The sequence below is a fragment of the Chamaea fasciata genome, unplaced genomic scaffold (genome assembly GCF_029207755.1).
Source record: "Chamaea fasciata isolate MVZ Bird 193981 ecotype frontalis unplaced genomic scaffold, bChaFas1.0.hap1 SCAF_3, whole genome shotgun sequence".
Taxonomy (NCBI): Eukaryota; Metazoa; Chordata; class Aves; order Passeriformes; family Sylviidae; genus Chamaea; species Chamaea fasciata.
The window spans coordinates 112,931,013-112,958,774 of NW_027094088.1; the positions used below are offsets into that span (position 1 = coordinate 112,931,013).

Below are 27,762 nucleotides of genomic sequence, written 5' to 3' on the forward strand. Positions count from 1 at the left end.
ATGGGGGCGGGGCGGGGCGTGGTGACGTCACGGCCACGCCGGGTGGGCCGATGCGGCGGCCGCGGGAGCGGGGCCGGGAGCAGAAGCGGGAGCGGCGCGGGGCAGAGCGGGAGCGGCACCGGCACCGGCACCGGCACCGGCACCGGCACCGGGAGCGGCGGTAGCACTGCGAAGGGCGGGAAGAGCGGGAGCGCCGCCATGGAGTACGTGAGCCCCGAGCAGCTCGCCGGCTTCAGCAAGTACAAGGTAGCGGCGCTGACGGGGGCCGGGCTCGGGGCCTGGCGCCGTGAGGGGGGCGCTGAGGGGCGGCCGGGCCGGGGAGGGGCGGCTGCGGGAGGTTGGGGTGCATGGAGGACGGGGAGGCTGCAGCGGGGCCTGGGGGCCGGGCTGGGATCTTCGGAGGGGCTGTAGGGAGACCCGGGGTGTGGAGGGAGTCCCGGGGTTTGTGGCGGAGGGAGGGGCCGCAGTGAACCCCGAGATTTCAAGGGAGCGAAGGGGAAGTGTCGGGCGGTCCGAGTTTTGGGAGGGATTGTAGTGAGATTTGGTGTAGGGAGGCTTTGAAGCGATTTTGCAGCAGGGTTTTGGGGGACTGCGATGACACCCTAAACCCGGGTTTGGAAGGCGTGGGAGGTGCAGTGAGCCCCAGGGTTTGGTGGGTTTGCACTGTCACCCAGGGGTTTGGGGACGGGGGTTGGTGCTGCAGTGAGACCTGGGATGGTGACAGGGGACTGCCGGGGAATCTGGAGGTTGGGAAGGGGGAGTTGTTGCATTAACACAGCCTGGCTTTTATTGGGGACGGGAGAAGCCACAGTGGCAGCTTCTGAGAAAGAAGCTGCTCAAAGCTTCTACTATGTCCAGCAGAGCAAACCCCTGACGGCTCTGACAACAGAGAAATTGCAAGCCCAATTAGAGAAGTTAGTAACGCCTCTGTGATGAGGTATTTAAAATGGAAATAAAATGGGCATTCCGTCTTCTCTTCCGAGGGCAGCGAGGCGGCCACTGGGGTCATCCTGGGGCCACTGTCGGGGCCCATCTGGTCGTGGCTGCCAGGGGAACATGTCAGCGCGGCCTCCAGGGATCATCCCAGTGCCACGAGTGGCCACGCAGCTGGGACCATGCAGCCGGGGTCAGTGCCCAGAGCGCCCGTGCAGCCGGGGCTGTCTCGGCACGGTCTGCAGTGAACTGTGCCTGCCTGGCTGCTTTTGACCAGCTGTGCTGCGGGCAGAAGGGCTGGGGTGGCGGCAGCAGCTTCTCCTTTTCTGTGCCCTGCATGAAGAGAGGAGCTGAATGGAGCCAGCGCTGTGGCAGCTGGCACTGCCCGTGTGGCAGTAGCGGGGCCATGTGGCCGACAGCGAGGGGCATGGCGAGCAATTCCCCGAGACAGAGCCCAGACAAGATCAGCATTTCACTGCTGCAAAGCTCTACAAGAACTTTTCCGTTGAGAGAACTTGAGAACAAACTTATGGACAACAATTTTCCTTGAAGTCACAGAAAAGCAAGAGGCGAAGACATGAAGAGAAGAACATGGAGACACTAAGGTCAGTGAAAAGGAAGGATGGGGAGGTGGTGCTCCAAAGGTCAGAGCTAAGATTCTTCTGCTAGCCGTGGTGAGGAGTATAAAACAACAAACTGTTATTCCCTGTAATTAATGAAGTGCATGAAGGGATGCAGAGATGCACTGGCAGCCTGTGAGAAAAAGTGCTCACACTGGAGCGGGTGGGTGCTGCAAAAGTGTAATCTAGTGAGAAACCTGAACAGAGAGAGAAGACCCTTGCTTCCAGGGATAGAGGACCCTTGCTTCCAAACTAGAATAGCTCATCCTTAAAAGACTATACCCCTTGAACTAATGACCCATGAAAAAACACTTGTGGGAAGGCTGTTTGCCTGTGGGAGGGACACATGTTGCAGCAGGCTGGGGGGACTGCTACTCATGAAAATGAAAAATATGCTGGAAAAGTTCACAGAGAACTGTCTCCCGTGGGAAGGAGTACACAGTACAGCAGAAAAAAGAAACTCCTTTCCCTAAGCAAACTGGAGAAAGATTTTTAGAAATAACGAACTGACTAAAGACTCCCATGGTTTGTCTCTCTGTGCTGATGTTGAGAAAGAAGGAGGAGCTGGAGGGAGGAGAAAAGGTCTTCTAAAGGTTTGTTTTAGTTCTCATTGTCCTCCTTAAATTATGTTAGTACATTTTCTTTCTACTGTTTAAGCCAGTTTTGCCTTTAGTGTTTTCTCCTAATCCTTATCTCACTCATGAGCTCTTCAGTTTTTTTTCTTTCCCCCTCCTCTGCTCATCTATAGCAGAGAATGAGTGAAAAGATTTTTTTTTGTGGGTGTCAGGCTTTGCCGGTGTCAAACTGAATCAAGGGGTTAAAAGAATTCAAAGCGTTCAAGAATTTAGTTAGAAGGATAGAAGCAATATTTACACATAATGATTAAGAGTTTAGAATAGAAGCAATATATATTGATTAAGAGGTAGCAAGGAGATTAGAAGCAGGACAGAATGATTAATTATTAGCAGATGGAGCTTGTAGCGATGTGAGAGCAGTGCCTGGGTCCTAGAGAGGGACTGGTGTCTCTGAGCCCCAGATGCACTGCTACAATATAGCTGACGACTAAGGGGAGGGATGGGCTTCTGGTTTGAAGATCGGAAAGCTGTTTATTCAGGAACACGGGCAGGAATGGCAAAGGGGTCCAGGGACGCAGTGTGGAGGTTTAGGGACACCACAGCCTCGAATAGCGAGGAGGGGGCCGAGGGCACAGGGTTATAAACGGACAAACTGGGCAGTTCTGAGAGTCAGGGTCCAACAGGAATAGGAAAAAGTGGTGCAGAGGGGTAAATAGGAACTGGAGGGACTAATGGAATTACAGGGGTGGAACACTGCGGCAAAATTAACCCAATGGGGTTCAAGGGGAGGAAGAGCATTCGAGGAGGTGTGCATGTATGGTGAACGGGGCTGAACAGGGTGACATAAACTTAACAAAGCAATGAAGCAACAAAACCTAAGCAATATGAACATGTGGCTGCAAGGGCCCAAAGACGTTCTCACCCTTGCATGAGACTGCAGCAATAAATTATTCTCTAAACGTCTCTCAGTGGTCCCGTCTCTCTTGCGGAATCCCAATAATAAGGGATAAAGCAAAAGTAACAGTGCTGGGTGCACAGCTGGAGCCAGATGCACACAGTTGGTTCTAACAACTCTTGTTAAAATACTTTTTCATTGGGTTGGTCAAATGCATATTCATGAAGATTATACATGTTCAAACATTCCTTTGAGTTTACATGTTCTGGGAATTCTTTAGCTTAGTTCTATCCTTGACCTCATCTTGGAGTACGTACCACAATGGAGATGTGATTTTGAGAGTTTTGCATTTTATTTCCTCACGAGGCCCCCTGGTCTGTGGTTTGACAGTTACTGATAGCCAAAGGGCCTTTGGTGGATTCCTCCTTGTTCTTTCCGTGTTATTTGCCTGCGGTTTTTTTTTTTCAAAGTTATTTTATCCTACAGATGTCCTAGTCATTTTTACAAGTACTTTCAATCAATATTAGTTATTTCACTATTGTTAGTTAGTTATAAAGATAAAGGCATCAGTTATTATTTCACAACTACAATTACTTCTGCAAAAGTTAATGTTTTAATATACAGGATATAGTCTTGATTTTAATATTTTGCTAGAGCTTAAACTATAATTTATTTATCACACTAAAATATATAACCTACACAGGGATTAGAGGATTAACTATAAAGGGCTGACAACTTTGATACTATATCAAAAGCAGTTCAAAGGTGATTAAAAACTCTATCAAAATAATTAGCAAAAGCCAATATAATAGCGAAAGCCAACAACTGCATAGTTATTTATAAGTGTCACCCTCCCCCCTCTCCCCAGAGTGAAGATGATGTCCCAGAGCCTGTGGGAGCACAGGAGATGGCGTTTGAGGACAAAGCAGCTGGGACTGAGCAACACATCCAGGAATTGGCGCTGGAGGAGCCCCAAGATCACTGTGACCCTCCGAAAAATGCAGAGCCTGCCTGGTGCAGGAGCTGATAAGGACAGCAGAAGCTTAGAAGCCAAATTTGATCCAAGAGGCTGGGCAGTTACCCCAACCAGGCAGAAAGAAGTTCTAGAACTGATCTTGTGTGAAACAGGGGATGACAAACACCAAGGCACTCATTGGAGTGCTGAAAAACTTCGGAAACGTTTGCAAAAATCTATAATTGGGTCTAAAATGGCTCAGACTGTGCAATCAAGAATCCAATGAAGTGTAGTTTGTTTAAGAAACAACCCTGACAAGGCTGACATAATAACGCTGGGAGCCATAAAATCTGGGAATGTTCTGGGTGAACGTTGGCAGGTTGATTTTACTGAATTGCCCAGACATGGAGGGGGGTATAAATCCCTCCTGGTCTGGTGGATACCTTTTCTGGGTGGCCAGAAACCTTCCCTTGTCACACCAACCAGGTTAGGGAAGTGACTAAAGTACTGTCGAATCCAATAATACCCGGATTGGGGGTACTTTTGGGAATGTCATCACACAGAGATTCCCACATTGCTGCAGAAGTGATACAGCAGCTTAGGAAATCCTTGGGAATAGTTTGGGATCTTCACACTCCTTATAGGACCCAAACCAGTGGCCAGGTGGAGTGAGTGAATTCTACAATCGAATTGCAGTTGGGTAAAATATGTCAGGAAACTTCTTTGACCTGGGCCCAGGCCTCACCTGTTGCTCCATTTCAAAGCAGAATTCAGCTGTGGGGCACCAGCAAAATCAACCCCCGTGAGCTGCGCTGTGGTCGACCCTACCAAGTGCTGCACTCCAGGAAACACACATGTTCAAAGGAGGGGTGGGTTTGAATAATTACCTCATTTCTCTCAGTGAAACCTTACAGGATTTGCAGGGAGCAGTGGTGATCTCTGGACTGACGTGACGGGTCACACCAGGGCATGAATTCCAGCCAGGAGTTTGGGTCTGCTTGAATGACTGGGGAACTGCTCCACTGCAGCGAAAGTGGGAGGGACCTTTCCAAGTACTGCTGACACCTTTTACTGCCTTGAAACTGGACACAGTAAAATCATGGCTGCATTGTTCCAGAATTAAAACAGAATTAAAAGGGCCTGAGCCCTCTGGGAAGAAGTCAAGAGCTTGTCACAAGCTGTTTTACAAAACCAAATGGCACTAGACCTTGTTTTAGCATCCCAAGGAGGAATATGCACTTCATTGACTCCAGTTGCTGTGTATTCATTGATCAAAGTGGGAGAGAGTCTACAGATATCCAGGAAATGTGGAAACAAACCTAAATTTTACAAGGCACAGCTCAAGATGCCACCTCCTGGGGATTTGGAGAAACCTGGACCAAACTTCCTTCCTGGGTACCCAGCTGGATTTGGTAAAAGATCTGTTTATAATCACCACCAAAATAATGGCTGTATGGTTTTAGCCTGCATCAAGATCCAGTGTTGTAGCTGTTTTAATGCCTTAGGCTCCAAAAAGAAATGTAAATCTTAAGAGACTGGTTCCCACAAAGAACTTAGTCTCAAGAAAAGGGGAGACTAGATAAGGACAGGAGAACAGCACAGCCTTGGAGGAACAGATAAAGGGTGTAAGTCAGGGTTATCCTCATGCAAAAGCTGAGCAGGATGCCGGCTCAGCTCTGCAGGGCTGACAAAGTAGAAGTTATGCCAAACAAGGATACTGCCCTTACTGAAAAGCAGGGGTGAAGGAACATGCCCCTAAAAATGACACTGGACACTGAAAACAGACCCCCAAAGAACCATATAAGCACTTCTGGTAAGGCGAGTGACTATGTCAAATAAAGTCAGGTAAGTGGGGACAGCTAATGAATATGCAGTCAGTGGGGATGATAAAAGCTTTGTTTATCCAGCACTCGACAGACTTGCTTGGGGGAAGTATCCCCCAAATGACCAGTGCTGCAATAAAGAATGGCTGCTTCCTAATACTCAAAACTCTGTCAGAAAGCTTTTCTCCAGCCAGTTTCAGTATCAGTCTGGTGTGTTCTATAGCACAGGACTCTGCAAACTCAGCTGGTTTTTGTACCTCTTCTAGTCAGTGTGATGTTTGTGTCCCACAATTGGTCGATGTACCTTGTGCTAGTAACAATCCACTCTCTCTCCAGGGCATGCCCTACACCAAAAGAATGTGTCCAGATGTTCACTTTCTTTCACTCAGTTCCAATGCCCACATTAGAGCAACCAGTTCATCCTTCTGCACTGAAACATCTGACGCTGGAGCCTTGGATTCAATCACCTTGCACAGGGTCACCACCGAGTATCCCAAAGTGTTTTCCATTGCAAACAAAGCTACTTCCATCCCTGTACAGTTCCCAGTGTGGGTTCACTGACGGGCTGTGCCTCAAATCCAGTCATCTGGAGTAAACTTCTTTGATTGTTTGAAAGCAGCCCAGGTATCATCAGTCCATATCATAAAACCTTTACAGGCAGTTTTACAAGCCCATACAAAGGTTGGAGCAATAATCAAAGTTACTGACCCATTCCCTGACCGTCCTGAGAAAGGCACACCATTCCCTTACAGTTCATGCCACATGCTTACTTTCCTTTGGCCTCAGAGAATCTCAAAACCCAGGTAGGTCACAGTCATTTTCATCACTTGGTTGTTCTCCCTCAATCGCCTGTAACTATTTAACCTTAAAAGGTTTCACAGTTCGACAGGTCTTGGTCGTGTTCCTTAGTTTCCTGCCTTGCAGGACATCATCAACATACTGTAACAGAGGCCCTTGTGTATTAAAGGACTTCTGCTCTTCTAATTCCTTTGCCAGTTAAATCCCAAAAGCTCTGGGGCTATTTTTTAAATCCTTGTGGCAGTTCCATCCTGTCTGTGAATTTTCCCACTCTGATGTGAATAGTTCCTGGCTGTCAACAGCTTAAAGGTGGGCAGAGAAAAATGTCCTTTGAATCTATTACAGTGAAACCTTCACAGTTTTCTTCTAGCATAGTTAAGAGTGTGTATGGGTTAACTACTCTGCTATTTTATTGATTGCTCTTAAGTCTTTTGATTTGAATGTCCCATTCCTGAAACTTTATCTATACACCCAATTTTTCTAGTGAGATTCCTCTTAATAATGGTTTTGGAGAGTAAGGCAGGTACAAAAATTGATAGGCTATCCATAATTTCCCCAGTTAGAACTTAATTGGCTTGAAAAAGGGGAGTGTTTCAAGTCCCGGTGACACCACTGGCACCGACAAGTGTGATGGAGTCATCACTTATCTTCCCTTGCAGGGTATTTAATACTGAATAACAGCTCCTGTGTCTACCAAAACCTCTCATTTTTCATTTCCCAGTGTGGCTGTTACCAGAGGCTCTGCTGAGGAGGAAGCCTCTGGTCCCCTTCACAAGTCCTCTGCAATTGCCAGGAGAGGGATCAGAGAAGTCCTGGGTTTTAGCTGAGGACACTCCCGCTTCTAATGTCCATCCTTCTTGCAATATGCAATTTTTACCTTTGTCCTGAACTTTCTCTTAGATTTATTGCTTTCTTATCCGTGGCTGCAGCTGCCCCTCTTAATCCTCGATGCACTGGGCTTGCAGCTAAATTTAAACCTTCTTTCTCTTTACAAAAACGCGTGGAGCAGATGTGTCCCATGCTGCACATCGAACAACAAAATTGAACCTTTTTCTTCTTATTTTCCTGCTCTAAAGCCAAAACCGAAGGGTCCAAAGGTGCACAATTAACTCTACAATTCTTTTGGCTATTCAGGGTGATTTCCCAAGGGGAAAACATTTCAGCAAACATCACTTCATCCCATTTTTGCTCTCAGTGCGAGAATAACATCAGTTTTAACAGTGTTACTGTCGAAGGTAGTATTTTGTGGCCACTTTTCTCAACGAAGAAAAGTTTTTTTTCAAAGGACCGTTTCACCACTCGAGGCCTGATGAGCTTAACATCTCAACAACCTGGGAGTAGCACAGAAGAAATACAGGAGAGCCCTGGTCTGGGAAAAGAGAGATAAAAGAAGGAAGAATGAGAACCTAATTAACATGGAAGGCAAAGGGATCAATAACCAATAGGAAACCAAATAATAAAAACTCTGTAACTTGGGACTCATGAACATTGAACCAATGAACTTCTCTGGGCTTTGACTGTCTAAGTATGGGAAAAATCCAGGAAAGAACATGTGTGATGGAATGATTTTCTCTGCACAAGCTGGGCAATGTGTGGCTGACAAGATTCCTGTTGCACATCCTGGCCAAAACAGAATTCTGGCCATAATAAAGTAATGTCTTTATTCTCTAACACTAAAAATATGTTGGTGGAGGATTTTTGTCTCTCCTGCAGTTTTGCTGACAACAGGACATTGGGAAAAGGGCCTTTTCCCTTTTTTGTGCACAACTGTGTGAGCATGTGGTGTGCACCTCAGTGTGTGCATTTTCACATGTTCATGTGTCTGTGAGTGTGCAAGGGGGAGGCTGTGCCCTGCCCCACTGCTGGCTCTGTGCTCAGACTGCTGCAACTCCTGGGAATATCACCGACACTGCAGGAAGAGCAAAATCTCTCCAACAGCATTCTTAATTTTAGAGAATCAAGGCATGGCTTTATTATGGCTAGGATGCTGTTCTGGCCAGGATTTGCAACAGAATTTTTTTCAGCCACACACAGCCTGGCTTGCGCATAAAATATCATTCCATCCCACATGATCTTGAGTAGATTTTTCCCCCAAAACTTTATACAGTCAAAACCCATAGAAATTTGGTTTCCTACTGGTTACAGATTTCTTTGCCTCAATGCCAATTTGGTCCTCATTCCTTGGTTCTCTTCTCAGTCTTGTCTGGACCAGGTGTATCTGACCATGCCAGGGGTGCTGTGTGGAGTTGATGCTCTGTGCTGGTCCTTATCTTTTGTGTGTCTTCTGTGCTGCTCCAGTTTGTGGAGATGTTAAGCTCCTCAGGCCTCCAGTGCTCAAACAGTCCTTTGAAAAGAAACTTCAGCTCTTTGTCCTGCAGGGCAAAGGTGAACAAAACCCCTGATTTAAGTTACACAAAATTTTGTATCATTTCCAACTGGAACACCCCATTCCTGGTGTTGCTCTAATCCCCCAAAGCCAGGGCATTTCCCTCCTGCCCTGTGGCTTCCTGCTCCAGGTGGTCCCACAGCCTTGTGCCAGTGCTGAGGGAGAAAACCCACCCCCAGAGCATCAGTGTTTCTTCTGTGCCAAAAGCAGAGGGAGATTTTGGGAGCAGCCTGGCCCCATGGCCTGGCACCCCAGATCCTGGCTGCTGGCACCATCTGTGCCCCCTTCCTGTTCTGGAAAACACGATGGGAGCTGCTGGTGGCAACCCCTGAGCCAAGGGACTGGACCTGGTTGTCCCCTGGGTATTCTGAATGGATCCTCTGTGGGTTTGCCAGGATGGCTCTGGCTGCAGGAGCTGTGCTGGGGCTCCCTGTTTCCCATCTTCCTTCTTTTGGCCTTGCTCCAGCCCAGGGAATCTCCCCAGCCTGCACGAGCTCAGGGGCTGAAGGCTTTGGAGGTTGTCTCTGGTGTCCCTGGGTTGTTCAGAGCACAGAGCTGATGGGATGGCACCAACAAGCATCTCCCCACATCCCTCCTCTCCTCAGAGCTGGGGCTGCTCACCTGGAGAAGAGAAGGCTCCAGGGAGAGCTCAGAGCCCCTTGCAGGGCCTAAAGGAGCTCCAGGAGAGCTGGAGAGGGACTTGGGATAAGGCATGGAGGGTCAGGACACAGAGAATGGCTTCCCAGTGCCAGAGGACAGGGATGGAGGGGATATTGGGAAGAATTTCCTCCCTGTAAGGATGGACAGGCCCTGGCACAGGATGTCCAGTTCTGGGATTCCATGATCCAGGCTAAGGGGAGCAGGGTGGGTGGTTTCCAGCCAGGAGCCCCAGGCTCTGCCCAGCTCTTGCTGCCTTTCATGGAAAAGTAGAATCATTAAGGTTGGAAAAGACCTTGAACATACTTGAGTCTGCCTCTCACCAAGAAAATTTTTCACTCCAAACCAGGCAGCAGCAGTTTCACTTTTGTACTGCTGCAGGAGAACATATGACTTACAGGAAAGCAGTGGTTGCTCCCTCAAAGACCCCAATAAAGGGGAAACAGCTCCCTCCAAAAGAGCCGAGGCTGGGTGAGCTCGGCTGGATTTCTCCCACCCCAGGAGCTGTGGGGCACGGAGGGAGAAGGCAAGGCCCTGGGGATGAGCTGTGGGGCTGGGAGCAGGCTGGTGACATCCCACTGTGGTTCCAGGACAGCTCAAAAGGGTCTCATTTTGGACTGCTGTTTACAGGGTCACAAGAGAATGGGCTTCAGTCATAACAGTCTTTCATCCTGGCTAGATTTTGTGTTGGCACTTTCTCTAAAAGTGTGAGCACAGTGATGCTTTGCCATTCAGGCCAGAGGAATATATTCCCAATGCTGGTCATAAGAAAAGCAGGAGCTTGTTAGCAGTTCCTGGGAGCAGACAATGTTTCTGATAAGCTCAGAGGAGCTGAGGCCAGGTGCTGTTCTCAAGGCCAAGGCCTAACAAGCATTTTCTCAGATCCCACTGCAGCCTGGAAAGGAGGGAGCTGGGGGAATGCACCACCACAGTCACCTCAGTGTTATCACTGCTGAAGCAAACTTCTACATCATGTACCTGTAAATAAACTTATGAAGGATGAATTTATGCATAAATATATCTATAACAATGCTGGTGTGCTCCCCCTGCTATATTCCAGATGGAGCGTCAGCTGCAGAAAGGGCTGAGAGCCTCAGCTGCCCTCCAGGTAGCAGCACACAGTTCAAGGTGAAAGGTCTGTGCACAGCGCTGAGAGTTGACTGTGAGCCAACTCAAACCATCACTGGGTAGGAATTTTGGCTCTTGTTCAAATAAGCGGATTCCTAAAGAGTGGTTTCACTTTCACACTGGGGTACAGTAAAAAGCCTGATTTACTGGAATTACCCCCCTGCCCCTGTTCAAGGGGAAGCCGCACCCAGTTCAGAGGGCTACATAAAGAGGGGCTGTGCTGGGCTTCTCCCATGGCAGGAGCTGCGGGGCACGCAGGGAGAAGGTAGGGCCCTGGGGATGAGCTGTGGGGCCGGGAGCAGCAGGCAGCGGGATCTTGTGGGTCTCGTGCCTCCTGTTGCCGGTGTTGGGGCACGGCTGGGGAGATGGCAGGGCAGGAGAAGAGGGGTGCGAGGGCAGCGGGCGGGCGGTGTGTGCTCCTCCGTGGGCTGCAGGAAGCCGCCTTTGCTGGCAGCCGCTTTGGGGGAGCTCGGGGGAGCCGTGTGCGCTGCGGGGCTGAGCTGGGAGGGGGCCGGGCTCAGAGGTGGGGCCGGATGGCTGCGCTGCCCTGAAGGCAGGAGCGATGGGACTGCTGCTGGGGGTTCCTGGCCCCCGAGCCGCTCCTTGGGGAGCAGGGCAGCTCCGTGGTGATGAGGGGCAGGCACGGCACATCCTGCTCTGTCCCCAAGCCCAGGGGCTCAGTTCTTCCTCTTCCTCCCCGTGCAGGGAGGGTGGGATTCTCCTCTCTTACAGTCCAAGCGCCAGCACCCAGAGCGCTCTGGTCCCTGGGACAGCCCCACAGAGGTAGCAGTGTTCCCAGAGCCCCTTTCCCTGGGGCAGGGCTGGGGAAAACACTCTCGGGGGGCTGTTCCCATGAAACGGGGTGCAGGCATTGCCATGGCCGGTTTTGCTGCCAGCCTTGCTGCTTCCCTTGTTTGCTTCCAAGGAGAAAGTCGATCCAGAGTTATGCCCTGAATGTGCTTAGTGCGTCTCTGTGGGCACTGACACTGTCGCTTGTGGCCCATTCCCTATTCCTGCAGCAATGGGAAGCCGTGTAGGGACTGCCAAGGGTGCCTGGGGGCAGGTTCAGGGGGTGCCTGGGCTGGAGTTAATGTTCAGGGCAGTCTCTGGCTCCTGAGACCGAATCAGTGCTGGAAGCACTCCGGTGGGAGAGAATCTCCGAGGGGACAGGGCTGGGACAGGTGGCTCAAGTGGACAAGCTCCAGCAGTGACCCAGAGCCAGCAGATCCCTTCCCAAGCAGCTGTCCTGCACTGAGGCTCTGCTGTCCAGGGAGCAGCTGGACATGTGTCCAAAGAAAACAATTGGTGTTGGAAGTCCCTCCTGTGCTCTGCCAGCACACCCAGCTTTCGTCTGCTGCTGAACTGCCCTTATCTCGAGCCAGTGGCTTTTCCTGCTTCTGCTTTCCCCAGTGGTGAAGAAGTGTTGGCTTCCAGTGCTCCCTGGAATGAGTCCCCCATGCTCATGGGTTGCCTTGCCCTGACTGTCTGCTCCTCTGCTTTAGGATTTTGGGCCTTTCCTTCCTGGTGCCCTTCCTCCTGAATTATTGAGGTGGTTCTCATCCTCTCCTCCACACCCTGCCGTGTGTCCCAGGCCTGCCACTGCTGCTGTGCTGTGTTCCCTGAGCTGGGGCCCTCGGTTGCTGGTGTCTTCTTGGAAGCCAAGGCTGGGAGCAACGGGAGCATCTGCTGTGAGGTGGGTGAGGGGAATCAGAGCCCACAGCCCTTGCACAGATTGCCCAGATCTGCAGGGATTCCCAAGGGAAAGCTGCCCCTCGAGGCTCTGGAAGGGTACAGGAGACCTTGGATCTATGTCTGAGTTTAAGCCCCTGGGATCAATACCTGTGCTGGTAAGCGTGTTGTGACCTTGGTGGGATGGAAGCTGGATGCTCAGAAGGATTTTTTTGCCAGGAATAAATCTCTGCAGGATCCAAGTGAACTGAGACTGGACAGTTTTCAGGGTTGTGTGACAGTATCAAAACCCCCAAAGGTTTAAAGGTAGATGTCCAGTGAAAGTGCCAGGTCTGTTAGGGTCAGAATTGTGGAATGATGGAATGGCCTGATTTGGAAGGGATACACTGGGGGCCTGGGAGAGGCAGGATCAAAAGCTTTCCTGAAATCCAAAAAGCTCAGATTAACTGGCTGTCTTTGATCAACTCCATATGTTAATGTTTTGTGAAAAGACATTTAGGGTGACAAGCAGGACTTTCCCTCTTGAGTGTATAATGGCTGTGACCCATGAGTGCCTTGTCCTTCAGGGGTTTTCAATAAAAAGTGACCAGCACTGATGGACCTGTACTGGTTTAAAAGACAGGTGTCTGCCAAGGAAGGTAGAACCTTTCTGGAATGGAGAATATGACCCACTTCTCTCCATATTATTATAACTTTGAAAATATGGGGCTTTCAGGCAAAGATATGGGAAAAGAAATAACAGGTATTTACTAGAGAATATATATATATACACCAGAAGAAACAAACAACAGGGTATTAACCATAAAAGGCTGATAAATTATACAAAAGCAGTTAAAAAGAGATTAGAAACTGCACTATATCAAAATAGTTTACAATAGTCAATAATAGCGAAAGATAATCACTACATAATTATTTATAACAACAGCTCACTGGCAGTGGCTGGCCTGATGTTGGGCTGGTGGGCTGGGGGTTCTCCCAGGTCTCAGCACAGCTCGCACTGGGTCTGGGCTCCCAAGCAGCAGAGGAGCAGAGAAGCAGGCTGGCAAGTCCTGGTCACAGTGCTGAAGCAAGAAAATACCAGGAGAGGAAAAAAAGGAAAAAACCATAGGGCAGCAGGATCTCAGGTCAGACCCACTGTGCCGCATGGCCCCTGTGTTGATCACCCCTGCTGGAAGGAAGAGCAGCCACAGGCCCCTGTACTGGTTTGAAAGCAAAACCTGTGAGAGACTCCAAGTAAGAAATACAATTTAATAGGAATGGAAAAAAAAGAAGGGAAGGGAAGGGAAGGGAAGGGAAGGGAAGGGAAGGGAAGGGAAGGGAAGGGAAGGGAAGGGAAGGGAAGGGAAGGGAAGGGAAGGGAAGGGAAGGGAAGGGAAGGGAAGGGAAGGGAAGGGAAGGGAAGGGAAGGGAAGGGAAGGGAAGGGAAGGGAAGGGAAGGGAAGGGAAGGGAAGGGAAGGGAAGGGAAGGGAAGGGAAGGGAAGGGAAGGGAAGGGAAGGGAAGGGAAGGGAAGGGAAGGGAAGGGAAGGGAAGGGAAGGGAAGGGAAGGGAAGGGAAGGGAAGGGAAGGGAAGGGAAGGGAAGGGAAGGGAAGGGAAGGGAAGGGAAGGGAGAAAAGAAAAGAAAAGAGAAGAGAAGGGAAAAGAGAAGAAAAGAGAAGAAAAGAGAAGAAAAGAGAAGAAAAGAGAAGAAAAGAGCAGAAAAGAAAAAAGAGAAGAGAAGAGAAGAGAAGAGAAGAGAAGAGAAGAGAAGAGAAGAGAAGAGAAGAGAAGAGAAGAGAAGAGAAGAGAAGAGAAGAGAAGAGAAGAGAAGAGAAGAGAAGAGAAGAGAAGAGAAGAGAAGAGAAGAAAAAAGAAAAGAAAAGAAAAGAAAAGAAAAGAAAAGAAAAGAAAAGAAAAGAGAAAAGAAAAGAAAAGAAAAGAAAAGAAAAGAAAAGAAAAGAAAAGAAAAGAAAAGAAAAGAAAAGAAAAGAAAAGAAAAGAAAAGAAAAGAAAAGAAAAGAAAAGAAAAAAAGTACAAAAGACTCCTCCCAGAGTCAGAATACAAGCTGACACCGTTAGTTAGGGTGGTGATGGTAGCAGTCCTGATGAAGTGGTCTTGTTGAAGCAGTGATCCCGTAGAAAGGTGTGGTAGCTCTTGTCCTCTGGGAATCCAGTGGGTAAGGGCTGTCAGTTTTGTCCCAAATCCCAGATTATACCCACATGGGAATGCTTGGCTCCTCCCTCTGGGCGGAGCATCTCACAATGGGATGATCTCATTCTGTGAGTCATGCAGTGGGTCCTTGATTGCCCATTAAACAGAGATAGCTGCTGGAAGGAGTTACCTAGGAGTCATGGAGCAAGACATTGATGGGGCCATTAACAGAAGATAGTCTGGAGGGAGGGGGCAAGGGAAACAGTGCCCCACCTGGTTTCAAGAGCTCATGAAGGTGGTCATAGAATACATACTTTGGGCTCATCTTACATTGTAACCTATAACAGCCCCCAACCCCACACAGAATCCTGGGACACCCTTCAGCCATCGTGATATTCCAGAAAAGGGAGGGGGGAACAGTGACAACTCCAGACACAAACCAAACCCAAACTGGCTCTGGGATAAGAACCATCCCCAACACAGGACCCCATCACCTTCCAGAGCCATTTCCCAGGGGCCCTCTGTAAGTCGCTCCGGAACAGCCTGAAGTCTGCTTCCCTCAAGGCCAGGGGTGAAGGTTTGCTGGCACTTTTCCTCCTGTCACCAGACATTTTAAGCTCAGTGGCTCTATGGTGGCTGTGGCCCAGATGGCCACCAATGGGCACTTGGCTGACGAGACCCTCTGTGCTAACGAGCAGCAGATCACGGAGGGCACCGCTCTGAGTGGGCTCCCAAAGTCTCCAGTCACTCCTGGTGGGCCAGCAGGATGCCCCAGGCACAGCTGTGGGCAGGGACAAGGTGGATTTCCCCCCTGCCCTGGGCTGGGCCCCCTGAGCGTGCCAGGAAGCAGCTCCTGGCAAGAGGCGTGAGTGGGGCGAGGGAGGGGCTGCTCTGGCAGCTGGAGCAGGAGCACAGCTCAGAGCCCGTGTGGCCGTGCCGGGCGTGGGGGGAGTGTGTCTGGGGAGTGTGGGGTGCCCGTGGGGGGAGCGTGTGAGTGCTGCCTGCGGGTGCTGGGAGCAGCAGGCTGGGCCAGGCAGCGAGCAGGGCAGGCGTGGGGCTGGGCAGAGGGTGCAGGATGCAGGCTGGGCTGTTGGATGGGCACAGGGGCTGTGCCAGTGCTCCAGGGAGCCAGGAATGTCCCTGGCTGTCTGCATTTGTGAATTGGGGAGTTCTGCTGGGAGGATGTGGGCGATGGTGAAGGCAGCACCTTGTCCAGGGCAGGTTGTGTGGCAGAGATTCTGTGTGTGTGTCTGTCTGTTTGTCTGTGTGTCTGTGCTGTCTCTGGGATACACACTCAGCTTCAGGATTGATCCTGCAAACAGGAAAGCAACAGGCACATCCAGTGTGCTGGGAATGGGACCCTGGCTCTTGTGCCATCCCAGGCTGGGCTCCAGCAGCCGGCTGGGAGCAATCCCCAGGGCTGCAGCTGCTGCAGAGCCTCTGCCAGGAGGCTGGGGCCTCTGACAGCACCTTAGGGAAAGTCTCTTTTCTTCCTCCACAGACATGGCTTCACAGGAGGATACACGAGAGGGGGATGCAAAGGCACAGCTCCTGGCAGAGGCATTTCAGGAGGAAGGATTGGATGCTGGATACTGGCTGCCGAAAGCTTCACAGATCCTGGGAATCAAGTGCAGAGAAGCCCTGCAACATCTGCAGTATAAAGACTACCTCAGATTGGAGTGTGAGGTACGGCACCTCTGGGAGAAAAAGGCACTCCAGAAACTCCTGAAAATAACAGATGACAAAAGAACCGCTAAAGAGCTGCAGAAGAAGCACTTGGAGAAAACAAAGCTAAGACACAAAGTAGCCAAACAAGCCCTGAAGGATCTAAAAGAAATGCCCAACAGCCACAGCCAGGATGCTGTGAGGGAGAAAGCAGAGACTCTGTGGCAAGCCATGGAGATTCCCAAGGAGTTCTGGCCACCACGAGAGAAACCCTTGGCAGATACACTGGAGGGCATCCAGAAGCAGCTGGAGCAGCAGGAGTTGTCAGCAGGCAGGAGGGAGAATATTCCTGACACAAAGGTGCTGAGATGGGCGTCAGGGGGACTGGCCCTGCAGGGCATCTACAGAACCAGCAGACCTGAAGATGTGCTGGCAAAGCGAGAGCAGCTCCTCAGGGTTCCTGAGGGACTCCAGCTCATCGATCCAGAGCAAGGATCACTGCTTGAGAGGAAAGAGTTCTCATCCTCTGCAGCAGAATCCACTTTCACCAAGTCCATGGAGCAGCTGGGGTTCAGCATGAGCATTTCTGCCAAAGCCTCATTCTTGGGCATTAATCTGGGATCGGGTGTGGATCAGAGCACCTCCTCAGAGTCCCAGGACACCCACCAGTCCCGCTCTGAGCAGAGCTACTTTTGCACCACCATGTACCAGTACATCCCTCTGGCTTCCTGCTACTTCCAAAGGCATCAGCTTCTCCTCTCGGATGTGGCCCTGCAGGAGCTGCAAGACATGGAGCAGCTCTTGAGCTTCACTCAGGAAGACAAGGCCGCCCTGCTGGATAGGTGTGAGAGGTTCTTCAGCAGGTTTGGGTCCCATGTAAACCAAGGTCCGCTCCACTTTGGGGGAATATTCTGGTGGAAGGCATCGACAGTAGGATTCCAAGCTGAGCAGAGGGAAGAGATGAAGCGACAAACATGTGAAGCACTGAACAGCTTTGTCGGGGCCAGCTGGGGCAGCTTCGGAGCCAGTGCTGCAGGGGCCCTGGATGTTTCTAAATCCAGCTCAAATGCTTCTATCCTGGGAAGAGCCAGAGAGAGTTCTCATACAGCAATTCAGCTCTCCGTGGTCAACACAGGAGGCCCACCAGACACAGCTTCTCTTCCTCAGTGGAAAACGGGGCTCGTGTCTGATAACACAACGTGGTGCGTTATCGACCGTGGCTTTGAGCTGATCCCAGTGTGGGACATAATCCTGTACAATCACAGAGGGGATTTTAAGTTTGTTGGTCAGATGAGCAGAGCCCTCAGGAATGCGTACAAACAGCTAACAAATCAGAGTGTTGGCATCATATTTGGGAAGGAAATAGAAATTGCAGTGCAAGAGGCCAGAGATTTCATGAGGACTGTGAAGGCCTGGGAAGTGACAGTGGATGAAAGGAAGCTGCTCATGCTGATGGAGCTAAAAGATGATCTGAATGCAAAAACCAGGAACCCCAGTGTGTGGATCAACGTGTGCCTGTCGGACAAAGCCCTGCAGGACTTCCTGGTGAACACTGTGCGGAGCTGCCAGGAGTCACCTCCAGAAAACACCAGCTCTATCAAGGTAATGTTGAGAAGCCTTCTGGATCCTCACATCTACTCTGTCAAGGACTTCCCTGAGGCTTCCTTCATTATCAAATGGATCTTCCAGACTGAGCATGCACTTCCCAGACCTCTCGAAGTCTCTGAGCTTAGAGAGCTCATCCAAACACTGAAGCAAATGAAGGAGCACATCCATGCTGTCACCTACGCACCAGGAAGCTCTGCTTCTGCCATTCATGAAGCAAAGATAGAAGCCACCATGAGCAGCAGCCTCGCCATTTCATCCTTCCTCCAGTCTCTCCAGGAACAGGCTCAGAAGGACATGGAACTGTTGGTGCTCTTGATTGCCACCAGCACAGGGTACCAGGTGGAAAGCAGCACTTTCCAGCACCTCCTTGGACACCCAGAAATTCAGTACATGGCCAAGGAAATGGAAGTGGCACTTGAGGAGTACGTGAACCTGAAGGAGCAAGATGCCGACAGAGCTGAGGCCTTCCTTCTGCTGACGGGTCTGACTGTGACACCCGAAAGGCAAGAGCTGTCCCCTGAGCAGAAGAGGGAGCGTTTAGTTTTCATGGAAGATCACATGGAAGGCTTGTGGTCCCCACGGATAAAGAATCTCCTCCAAAACCACAGTGGAGATGAGGACTGGGAGAGGCTGGAACGGGACTTGCATTCCTTGATCAGTGGGTGCTTGGATGACAAATGCGATCAACAGAGGATGCAGAACATAGTCAGTGATCTGAAAGACACTTTTCCAACACCTGAGCCATCCAGTCAGTCCCAATCCAAGTCAGACAGCGGCCAATCCAAAGCAAATGAAACCATTGCAAACCAGGAGTTCCTCCAGTTGCTCAAGCGCCTTGGACTTGAAAGTCACTATCCAAGAAAAATGGAGATGGGAGTTTTCCACACCATCTGCAAGACATCTCTGCAGGACAGTCAGCCCAGCAAGGACACAGAACTGCCATTATACTACTTGCAAAAGCTGTTAACCGTGGATTACCAGGTGAGGTACCTGACTTGCTGGGATGACAGTAACCCAAAACTTGCACCCCTGCCACAAACTAAAGCAATAGAGCACCAACAGTCAGACTCCTTTGAACAGTTTTTTGATGATTTGGAGGAAGCAGCCCCTGAACATGCAAACAGGGAGGGCCCTGTGCACCCCATGGACCTGCAGATGGCCATTTTCCATTGTGCTGATGACTTCCTGAGACAGACCCTTGCAACCAAGCTGGCCTTCTGCCAACTGGCGCTGCCTCTGCTGGTGCCCAACCCATGCACCTCAGACATCGAGTTCCCGCTCTACGCCCTCAGCCAAATCCAAAGGAGCTGGAAAGAGGCGGGGAAGTCAGGAAAGCAGGCCGGAACAAGGAATTACACCAACAAACTCATCTTTCAGGCCCAGACACCCATCGTGTCCTTCATCCGCATTGGCAGCTCGGCCTCCTCTTCCAAGTCTCAGCTGCTGAACGCTCTGCTGAGCAGACGCAAACACGACACTTTCTTCCACCGCCACTGCAGGGGCAGCACCAGAGAGCATTTGCTGATGGAAGGGGTGGTGGAGATCGCCTGGTACTGCCCCCGCGGGAGCCCCGATGACACCTTTGAGTGCTGCGTGGCTTTCTGTAACCTGCATGGAGACGCCAGGGATCACGGAGCACAGCTGCAGTTCCTGCAGGAGATATCTGCTGTCAACGTGGCTCTTGTGTCCGATTCAGAGCACATGGACAGCCGGGGGAAAGAGCTTCTGCAGGGCTTGTGGCAGTCACAAAGGCCTTTGGTTTGTCTTCTCACAGAAAAGGAGAACATTGCAGCTAGACAAGCCAGCAAAAACATAAAAATAGGGATCAAGAACAGAAACGAAGCAGAACTGATGGACCAGCTGACCAAGACAATTGGGAATCTCCTGGAAGGGTCTAATGTACGTTTCAGCCTGGAAGCCTGCATGGACAAAGCTCACCAGCACGGATTCGTAGTGGATGCAGATCAACCTGCATGTGTGACAGCCAAAGCAAAGGCCAAGGAGCTGGTGGACCTTCTGAAGAAAGAGAAGCTGTCTGAGATCAAATCCCAGCTGCTGCCACTTCAAGGAAAACTATGGTACCAGTGGTGCAAAAAAGACAAAGAACTCACTCGCTTGCAGGAGAAGAGGAACAAGAGCATTGAGCATCATCGCAGCCAAATTGAAAACGAGAAGAAAGCAATAAGAAGAAAGCAACTTGATCAAGCTTTTCCTCTCAACCCACTGATGAAATCATTCCTTGGCTTTCTCCAGGCCCAGCCCGCAGATACCAAGAAATACTTCCTGCAGTGGATGAAGGTCTTCATGGATGAGCTGTCGTGTGGTCGCCTTGAAGAACTGAGGAGAGACTATCATGAGGTATGGTCTGAAATTCTGGCAAGAAAGAAAGGGATCATAAACCCCAGGATGAACAGTGAGTTTCTGAGTCGCTTGGATGCTCTCTCTGATGAAATCAACAATTCATCCATTGGCCTGGAGCACCTTCTGAGAGAGGTAGGGCAGATTTATGAAGCTCTGGATTCAATGAAGACAAAGAATTACAATTTTTTCAAACTGCCAAAAATTGCAGCAGAGCTGATGGTTTCAGGATATCCTGTGGAGCTGATGGATGGAGATGCTTCTTACCTGCCCTTGCGCTGGGTGGGAGCAATCTTTGACAGATTAATTGAGAGGCTGGGGGACAAACGAGTGTTTGTGCTCTCCGTGCTGGGCATCCAGAGCACGGGCAAGTCCACCCTGCTGAATGCCATGTTTGGTCTGCAGTTCAACGTCAGCGCGGGGAGATGCACCCGCGGAGCCTTTATGCAGCTGATCCCAGTGGGCGAGGAGCTGCAGCAAGACTTGGGCTTTGATTTTGTGCTGGTGGTTGACACAGAGGGACTTCGTGCCATCGAGGTGGCCAATAAACAGTCCCTGAACCATGACAACGAGCTGGCCACCTTTGTCATTGGTGTTGGCAACTTGACTGTGATCAATATCTTTGGAGAAAATCCGTCGGAAATGCAAGATGTTCTCCAGATCGCTGTGCAGGCTTTCCTGAGGATGAAGAAAGTCAATCTTTCCCCAGGCTGCCTCTTTGTCCATCAAAATGTGGGAGAAGCAACTGCCAAGGAGAAGAACATGGAAGGACAAAGGCGTTTGCAGGAAAAGCTGGATGAAATGACGGTGGTAGCTGCTCAGCAGGAATTCTGTGACATCTCCTCCTTCAGCGATGTCATTGGCTTTGATGTGAACACCCACATTCACTACTTTGCTCACCTGTGGGAAGGAAACCCCCCAATGGCACCACCCAACCCCACCTACAGCCAGAATGTGCAACAACTCAAGAGCAAAATCCTCCAGGCTGCCCAGCAGCAGTCCCAGCGCAGCATTTTGAGGCTCTCGGGCCTGAAAGATCGTATTGGTGACCTCTGGAATGCTCTGCTGAATGAAAACTTTGTTTTCAGCTTCAAGAATTCCCTGGAGATTGCTGCGTACAGGAAACTGGAAAGTGCCTTTTGTCAGTGGACCTGGAGGCTGAGGAGTCACATCTTAGACGTACAGATGAGACTGGAGAACAAAATTCGAAATGGGGACTTGCAGAATGTGACCAGAGAACAGCTTGAAGGGCTGGTGCAAGAGACAAGTGATGGCATTGAGAAAGAAGTGGAAAAGTATTTCAGGGAAGACAAAGACCATGAGATACTGGTGCAGTGGAAGTCAAGCACAGAGCTGAAGCTGAAAGAACTAAAAGAGACTCTTCTTCATGAAACGAAAAAGAAATGTGAGAATCTTCTTGAGCTACAGAAGGAGCAAAGTAAACTGCATGCAAGGAAGTTGCAATATGAAGATGAGCTCCTGAGAAGGAGTAGGGAGCTGGCTGTGACTGTGAAAGGGAAGAGCCTCAGTGAGAGAGAACTGAGAGACAACTTTACTCTTCTCTGGAACAAGTGGATTGCCGAAGTCTCCAATGCTGCTCCTCCTCCAGAACGGGTGAATATCGATGCAGAAATTGAAGATGCCCTTCTAGAGCACTTTAAGGAGCCAGGTTTCCCTGAACGGATGAGGTCATTTCATAAAGGCAGAGGATTTTCTTTTGACATGAAGAAACACATCATGAAGACAAAGTATTATCGCTATCTCCCAGATCGCTGGAGCATTTCCAATGCTGATGTGATCAACATGCAGCACATCACAGACAACATCATAGCGAGTGTGAGGGCAAACATTGATAAGAAGGAACAGGAGAAACGCGATTACAGTCGAAGTTTTATCCATGAAATACTCAATGAAGTACAGGAAGGTGTGAACTCTGTTCCCAGCGATGCAAAATGTACTTTTAACAGAGAGTACAGCATAGAGTTGTCTCTGTACCTGTGCAAAATGGCAGCAGAGAGGTTTAAAGCCATGCGTGAAGCATTCCAAAAGGCAAATGACCCAGTCCTGTACCTGAGCAGCAAGAGAGAAGATTTCTTCCAATGTTTTCAGATTTCCTGCCAAGGAGCCACTTCGATCACAACTTTTGCTGGTTTCCTTTGTGACAAGATTGAACCAGCTTTTCGCCAGGCAGTCTATGAGAGGACGGCTAAAGACATTGCTGAGGACATGCAGGGCAAATTACCAGATTTCCGGGGCAACAGAGCCAATCTGGAAGTTTCCATCCTGAGATACCTGGCAGAAAAAGAAAATTTTGAGTATTTCAAGCAGTACCTTAAGTTTCCAAAAACGTTTTTTCAGAGTTACATTGAGAGACGAGTGAAGAGTCACTGTTTAGATGAGAGTGGGAGACTGAAGAAGTTTTTGGATTTCTCCCTGAATCATCTCTATCAAAACATCTTGTCAGCTGTTTCTTTATCAACCCAAACTGTCAAAGACAGAAAGGACAGAGAAGGCAAAATCTCTCTTTGGCTGGATGAATTTTGCAGGGAACTGAGAGAGGTGATCAGCTTGCCCAGAAGTGACCTGAAGGGCATCGAGCACCAGGAGGTCACAGACATTGAATTCCTGAGCAGTGCCTTGGCAGACAATCTGCGTAACCTGAGGGACAGGCTCATGACAGAATTTGCTGGTGCTGACATGAGCTCGTTTTCAACACAGCCTCACACCATCCTGGCAGAGCATTTCTCGGGGTGCTGGGAACAGTGTCCGTTTTGTGGGGCTGTCTGCACGAACACCATGCAGGGACATGATGGAGACCATCAACTGATCTTCCATCGCCCACAAGGTGTGAATGGTTGGAGGTGGATTGGGACAGGCCAGCTGATCATTGATATTTGTTCCAGCCTTGTTGCAAGTAACTGCCATTTCGTAATTGGTGATGAAGTATCATACCCCTACAAGACATACCGTGATGCAGGACCTCCCTATTCAACTTGGAACATTCTTCCTGATTCATCCATGCAGGCGTACTGGAAATGGTTTGTGTCTCATTTCAAGACACAGCTGGAAGCTTTGTACAACCAGAAATTTCAGGGAAGAGGAGAAATCCCTGAGGCGTGGCGGAGAATCACCAAGCAGGAAGCATTGTCCGAGCTGGACAAGCGTTAGGCCACATCCATGGGAAGGAAGAACCCCAGCAGTTTTGCAATTTAGGAGTACTAAAGGATCTTTTTCAGGGCTCTCCACAAAATGAAGTTCCAATGATGATGCTCTCAAGCCCAGTGAAGACAATGATAGACAATTGCTCCCAAATTTGGTGAAATAAGGCACATTATTGTGGTCATCACTCAGCAACTCCTTCGCTTCATGATAAAGCCAGAATCCTCTTGCTTCCTTGCCATAAACATTTCTCTCTGCTTTGTCCTAGAGCCAAACCAAACCCCCTCCTTGGGGTGATCAGCCTTGTGGCCAAGCCTGGGCCCAAGGGCCAGGGCCAGGGCAAAGGCAGCAATCCAAGCACCCCCTGGATCAGCTGCTGTGAGACAAGAATGGACAGTGCCCCAAAGGCAGTTTTCCTGCAGCAAGGAGGTGTCCTGCTCAGAGAAAGGGCTGCGGGACCTGAGGCCAGCTCCATGCTGGCTGCAAGCTGGGCTGCTTGGCTTTTGGGCACCATCCTTCGCTCCCCTCGTTTGAACCATGAAGGTTGCTTTGACCACTTTGTTTGGGCTTCTAAATCATAGTATGATGGGCACAATACCTATGCCAATAGAGCTGTATGATACCAACAATTCCCACACTTTTTACATTGACACAAAACCCAAGCTTCACAGTTTTTGCACGTGGGACAAGAGATGTCTGCCATCAACCACAATCTCTGTGCAGTTCAAGCCTGCATGCCTCCTTCTGCACTCTTGGAGTTGTCAGTGTTTCTGTGCTTGATATGACTTCACATTCGTTGCAGGAATTCACTTGGCTTCTCTATCTGCAGAAACACAAGCAAGCTCTTTGCCACAGGTTAATAGAGAGTGTACCTTGATGGAAAAATGCATAACTTGCTAAAACTGAAAACAATCAGGAAAAATTTCAAATACAACTAAGAATATTTCAGATGACAAACAGAATTAATGACTGTTAACAATAACACATGTGAAGTTGAATGATTGTTAATTACCAAAATCCTGTCTCATTGTCCAGATTCTGCAACAGCTGAAAACCTCTTTTCCAGCGACGACCTGGATATCCTTTCCTGGGCAAGGTTCTCAGTTCACTCCAAAAGTCGATTCAGCTGTCATATTTATAAGGTCAAATTGTCACGTCAAAGTGACTTGTAGCTAGGGGGTTTTTTTTGTGCAGAAAACATCTGGGTTTGTTGGTAAAACATCCCATTTAATTAAAGTCAAGGTGTGGCAAGGACCCTGGCTTTATACTAGAGTGATATCCCTTAATACATTTTAAAACAAAGCTTTTAACAATAGTAGTTATGAAATGCTTAAGCAACTAAGGAACATAAGGAAGGATCCTGAAATGCTACGTACCTTTTAGATAATTACAGAAAGAAATGTTAAAACATAAAAGAAGTCAGCTTTAAATATAGAAAATTAACAGTCCCATTATGTAATCAACATATCAGCACTAGTCATCCTAAGAAGTTGAGATAACACTTTTCTATACTATTATGTACTTATGACCTTAAGATAAAACACAAAAACCCCACCAAAACAACTTACAACCAATAATAACCACGATGTAAAAATTGTGTCTTCTTCCATTCACAAACAAGCTTTTCAGTGTTTCATCACAGCTGTTTCAGTCAAACCTATTTCTAAGAAAAAAAAACAACTAAACTTTTCAAATTAGATGAGCATCGTTTAACAAAACTTAGGATAATTTAAAATCTACATGCAATAAAACTTTAAATTAATAAAACTTAAATCTATTATCACTTAAATTTTATAATTTAAAATCTACATGCAATAAAACTTTAATAAAACTTAAATCTATTATCACTTAAATTTTATAAATTTTAATCTTAGATTTAACTTATACTTAACAAGGCCTAAACCTAAAACAAACTATACAGAAATTACTCTTAACAGAATACTAAAACATAACTCAGACCTAAATATATTAAATTATTCCCGTTAAAAATCCTCTTCTATTTTGTGACAGCAGCTCTTTTCCCCATACTGTAACAGGTTTCTGCGCAACGAAAGAATAAACGATTGCTGCTTTTCTTTTGGGTCCTTTGCTTGTGATCACGCACCTGCTTTGCCGACATCCAGTGGTTTTTCAAATCTGAATCCAGGAAACCTGTAACTTTTTATTGATTAGTTGTCACAAATCAAACTGCGAGTCAGCCGTCGCTGTGTATTTTAAGTACTAGGGGGTGCAATGATAGAAGCGGCCGGTGGCGGCGCTGCGGGGGGAGGTCGCGCGTCTTGTTGGTCACAAGATGGCGTCGGCGACAGCACATAGCGCTGCTTACGGAAGTGCACAGGGCGTTGTCATGGCGACGCAGCTCTGCCCGCTTCGGGTGGCACCGGGGCCTGCTGTGCCGCTTGTGCCGGCGGGGCTGCCTCCTTGCCCGCTCTGCCCCAAGCGTGCGGCAGAGCCGCTCCGGCCACCTCAGGCTGCGCGGCTTTTCCGCCCAGTTCATGTCGCGCTGCCTCGCCGGGCTCGTGTGAGGCGGCTGCACCGCCCGTCTCAGCCTCTCTGCTTTGTTCCTGCAGCACGGGCCCCGTACTGTTCCCCGGACCGTTCTCCGCAAGTTCATGGGGTCCTCTGTCTAGGGGCAAGGCCTCCAAAAGTTTAGGGGATCCCTTAAGACCTGAGGTTGTCCCCAGCTCTGGCTGAGCGTCCGTCAGCGATCTTTTAAGCGGCAGTGACGCTGCGGAGCCTGGCGGGACGGAGGGAGCCTTCCCCGCTTCCTCCTCTCTGCCGTGCGGGCTCCGCGGAACTGCGACGGTTCTGTGCTTCACTTCTGTTGGTGATCGATCCATAGACCGTGAGAAGTCAGGTTCTAATTCGTGCCAGTCAAATATCATGCGTGTCTGCGGGCGATGTGGGCAGACACCATGGGTATATTGTAAAAAAAAAAAAGAGTTTTAAAACAGCTAAGTAAGGCACGGAAGCAGGATATAACAAGACAACTGTGTAACAGTAGGTTTTTAGCTGACAGTTTAACAACAGAATTGTAATTGTTTGATTACCTTGTATATGTTTTAAACTATCCTTAGTATAAGTATAGAAGAATTTGTAATCATTAAAAGGGGAACTGGGACTAACATGAATTGAAAAGCTTTACAGAGGTATTTTGAAACATGCTGATGTTGAGGTTTTGTAACTCAGAGAAGGGGCCTCATGTAGACAGGTGTTGGGGCCCTGCCAGCTTTGTGTAATGACTGAAAGGAGGCTTGCAAAATGTATCCTAACAGAAATATATATGCTTGTTAAGCAAACTATATAACCAAAAATAATGCTAGTGGAAAAAGGTATTTTAAAGGAAGAACGGGGGGCTGGAGAGACATCAGAAGACCATCTTGGACCACCTCCCCAACAGACTTCCAAAAACCGCAGCTGCTGATTATGAAGAAAAGCAAGCAGAAAATAACTAAAAGCTTGGGGAAGTGAAGTGCCAAGAATGGGATAAGAAGATCACCGCTCGAGAGCTGAATTTGTGCGTTGCTTGGGGCGGTGACCCCCGCACACACGGCGCTGTAATTGCTCACTCTTTTATCGGACAAATTAATAAATTGGCTATACTGCTTAATGTATTGGCAATTCTGTCTTCTCATTTATTACAAGACTACTCGGCATACTGGGAGAAGTTTTGCAGCCTTGCTGTTCTTAAGAGTGGCTTTATTATAAAGCCTTAGGCTGATGGAATCCCACAGAAATGGATTAAAATGCACTTCTGCATCTGCCTTTGGAAATTGTTCTTGTACCCAGCATAGGAGGTCTCTCAATTGGTCTTTTGAGCCAGAGACTGGGTGATTTTTAATCATGGGCTCTAGCTTGTCCATTGCTTCTTTCTGTGTCTTGGACATTACACATCCCATATTTACACTCTGAATTGACCCCGAAGGAGTATTTTAAAAAGTTCCTACCTGACTTTACTGCCAGTTTCTTTCCCTCAGTCTCCGGTGTTCCCCTAGCTGACCTGCAGACACGGGTTCCTGGATCCGAGCTGTTTCTTTTTCCCAGGGATTATTTTCACCCTTTTTTCCAGCTTTCCGCTGCCAGCTTTTCCGCTGATTTCTTCCTTCAGGAAGGTCCTGACTTGGCACTAGCAGGTGTTTTTTCCTCACACGAGAGGCGCCAGTTGTTACAGCTCTGCCTGCTTTATCTCGGCCGAGGTCAGGATGAAAGACACGGTAAATGTAGAGTCGAGTTCAGTCTTGGTTGTTTATTATTTCTTATCTATTTACAGTATTTACAGCGTGAGCTCCAACTTGCCAGCTAGAGAAACGAGACAAAATGGACAGTTTCTAACTCTTACCAAGGCTATTTAAGAGACAGTTACCCAATACCAAAGTGACACC

At 48.9% G+C, this 27,762-nt stretch overlaps 1 protein-coding gene across 4 annotated transcripts; it reads left to right on the forward strand.

Annotated features, from left to right (window-relative positions):
• The first annotated feature begins 42 nt into the window (after nt 1-42).
• LOC136287424 (interferon-induced very large GTPase 1-like) lies at nt 43-27,001 on the forward strand. Of its 4 annotated transcripts, XR_010720151.1 has the most exons (5): nt 43-246; nt 984-2,146; nt 3,892-5,390; nt 12,273-12,463; nt 13,439-13,730. XR_010720151.1 is itself a non-coding variant. In XM_066180165.1 (4 exons), the coding sequence occupies exons 3-4, from the start codon at nt 5,174-5,176 to the stop codon at nt 23,387-23,389; spliced, it is 7,515 nt and encodes a 2,504-aa protein (XP_066036262.1). In that variant the 5' UTR covers nt 43-246; nt 984-2,146; nt 3,892-5,173; the 3' UTR covers nt 23,390-27,001. The 4 variants fall into 4 exon arrangements, 2 of the variants coding, with proteins under 2 accessions (XP_066036262.1, XP_066036263.1); XR_010720150.1 differs by having other exon boundaries at nt 12,273-13,730; XM_066180165.1 differs by lacking the exons at nt 12,273-12,463; nt 13,439-13,730 and adding an exon at nt 16,092-27,001.
• Nucleotides 27,002-27,762: the final 761 nt, after the last annotated feature.

Excerpts from the sequence above, each read along its gene's own strand:
- LOC136287424 (XM_066180165.1), top strand. The coding sequence starts at position 5,174 with ATGGCACTAGACCTTGTTTTAGCATCCCAAGGAGGAATATGCACTTCA. Across the intron at positions 5,391-16,091 it reads TGGGTACCCAGCTGGATTTG|ACATGGCTTCACAGGAGGAT; the intron begins GTAAAAGATCTG and ends CTTCCTCCACAG.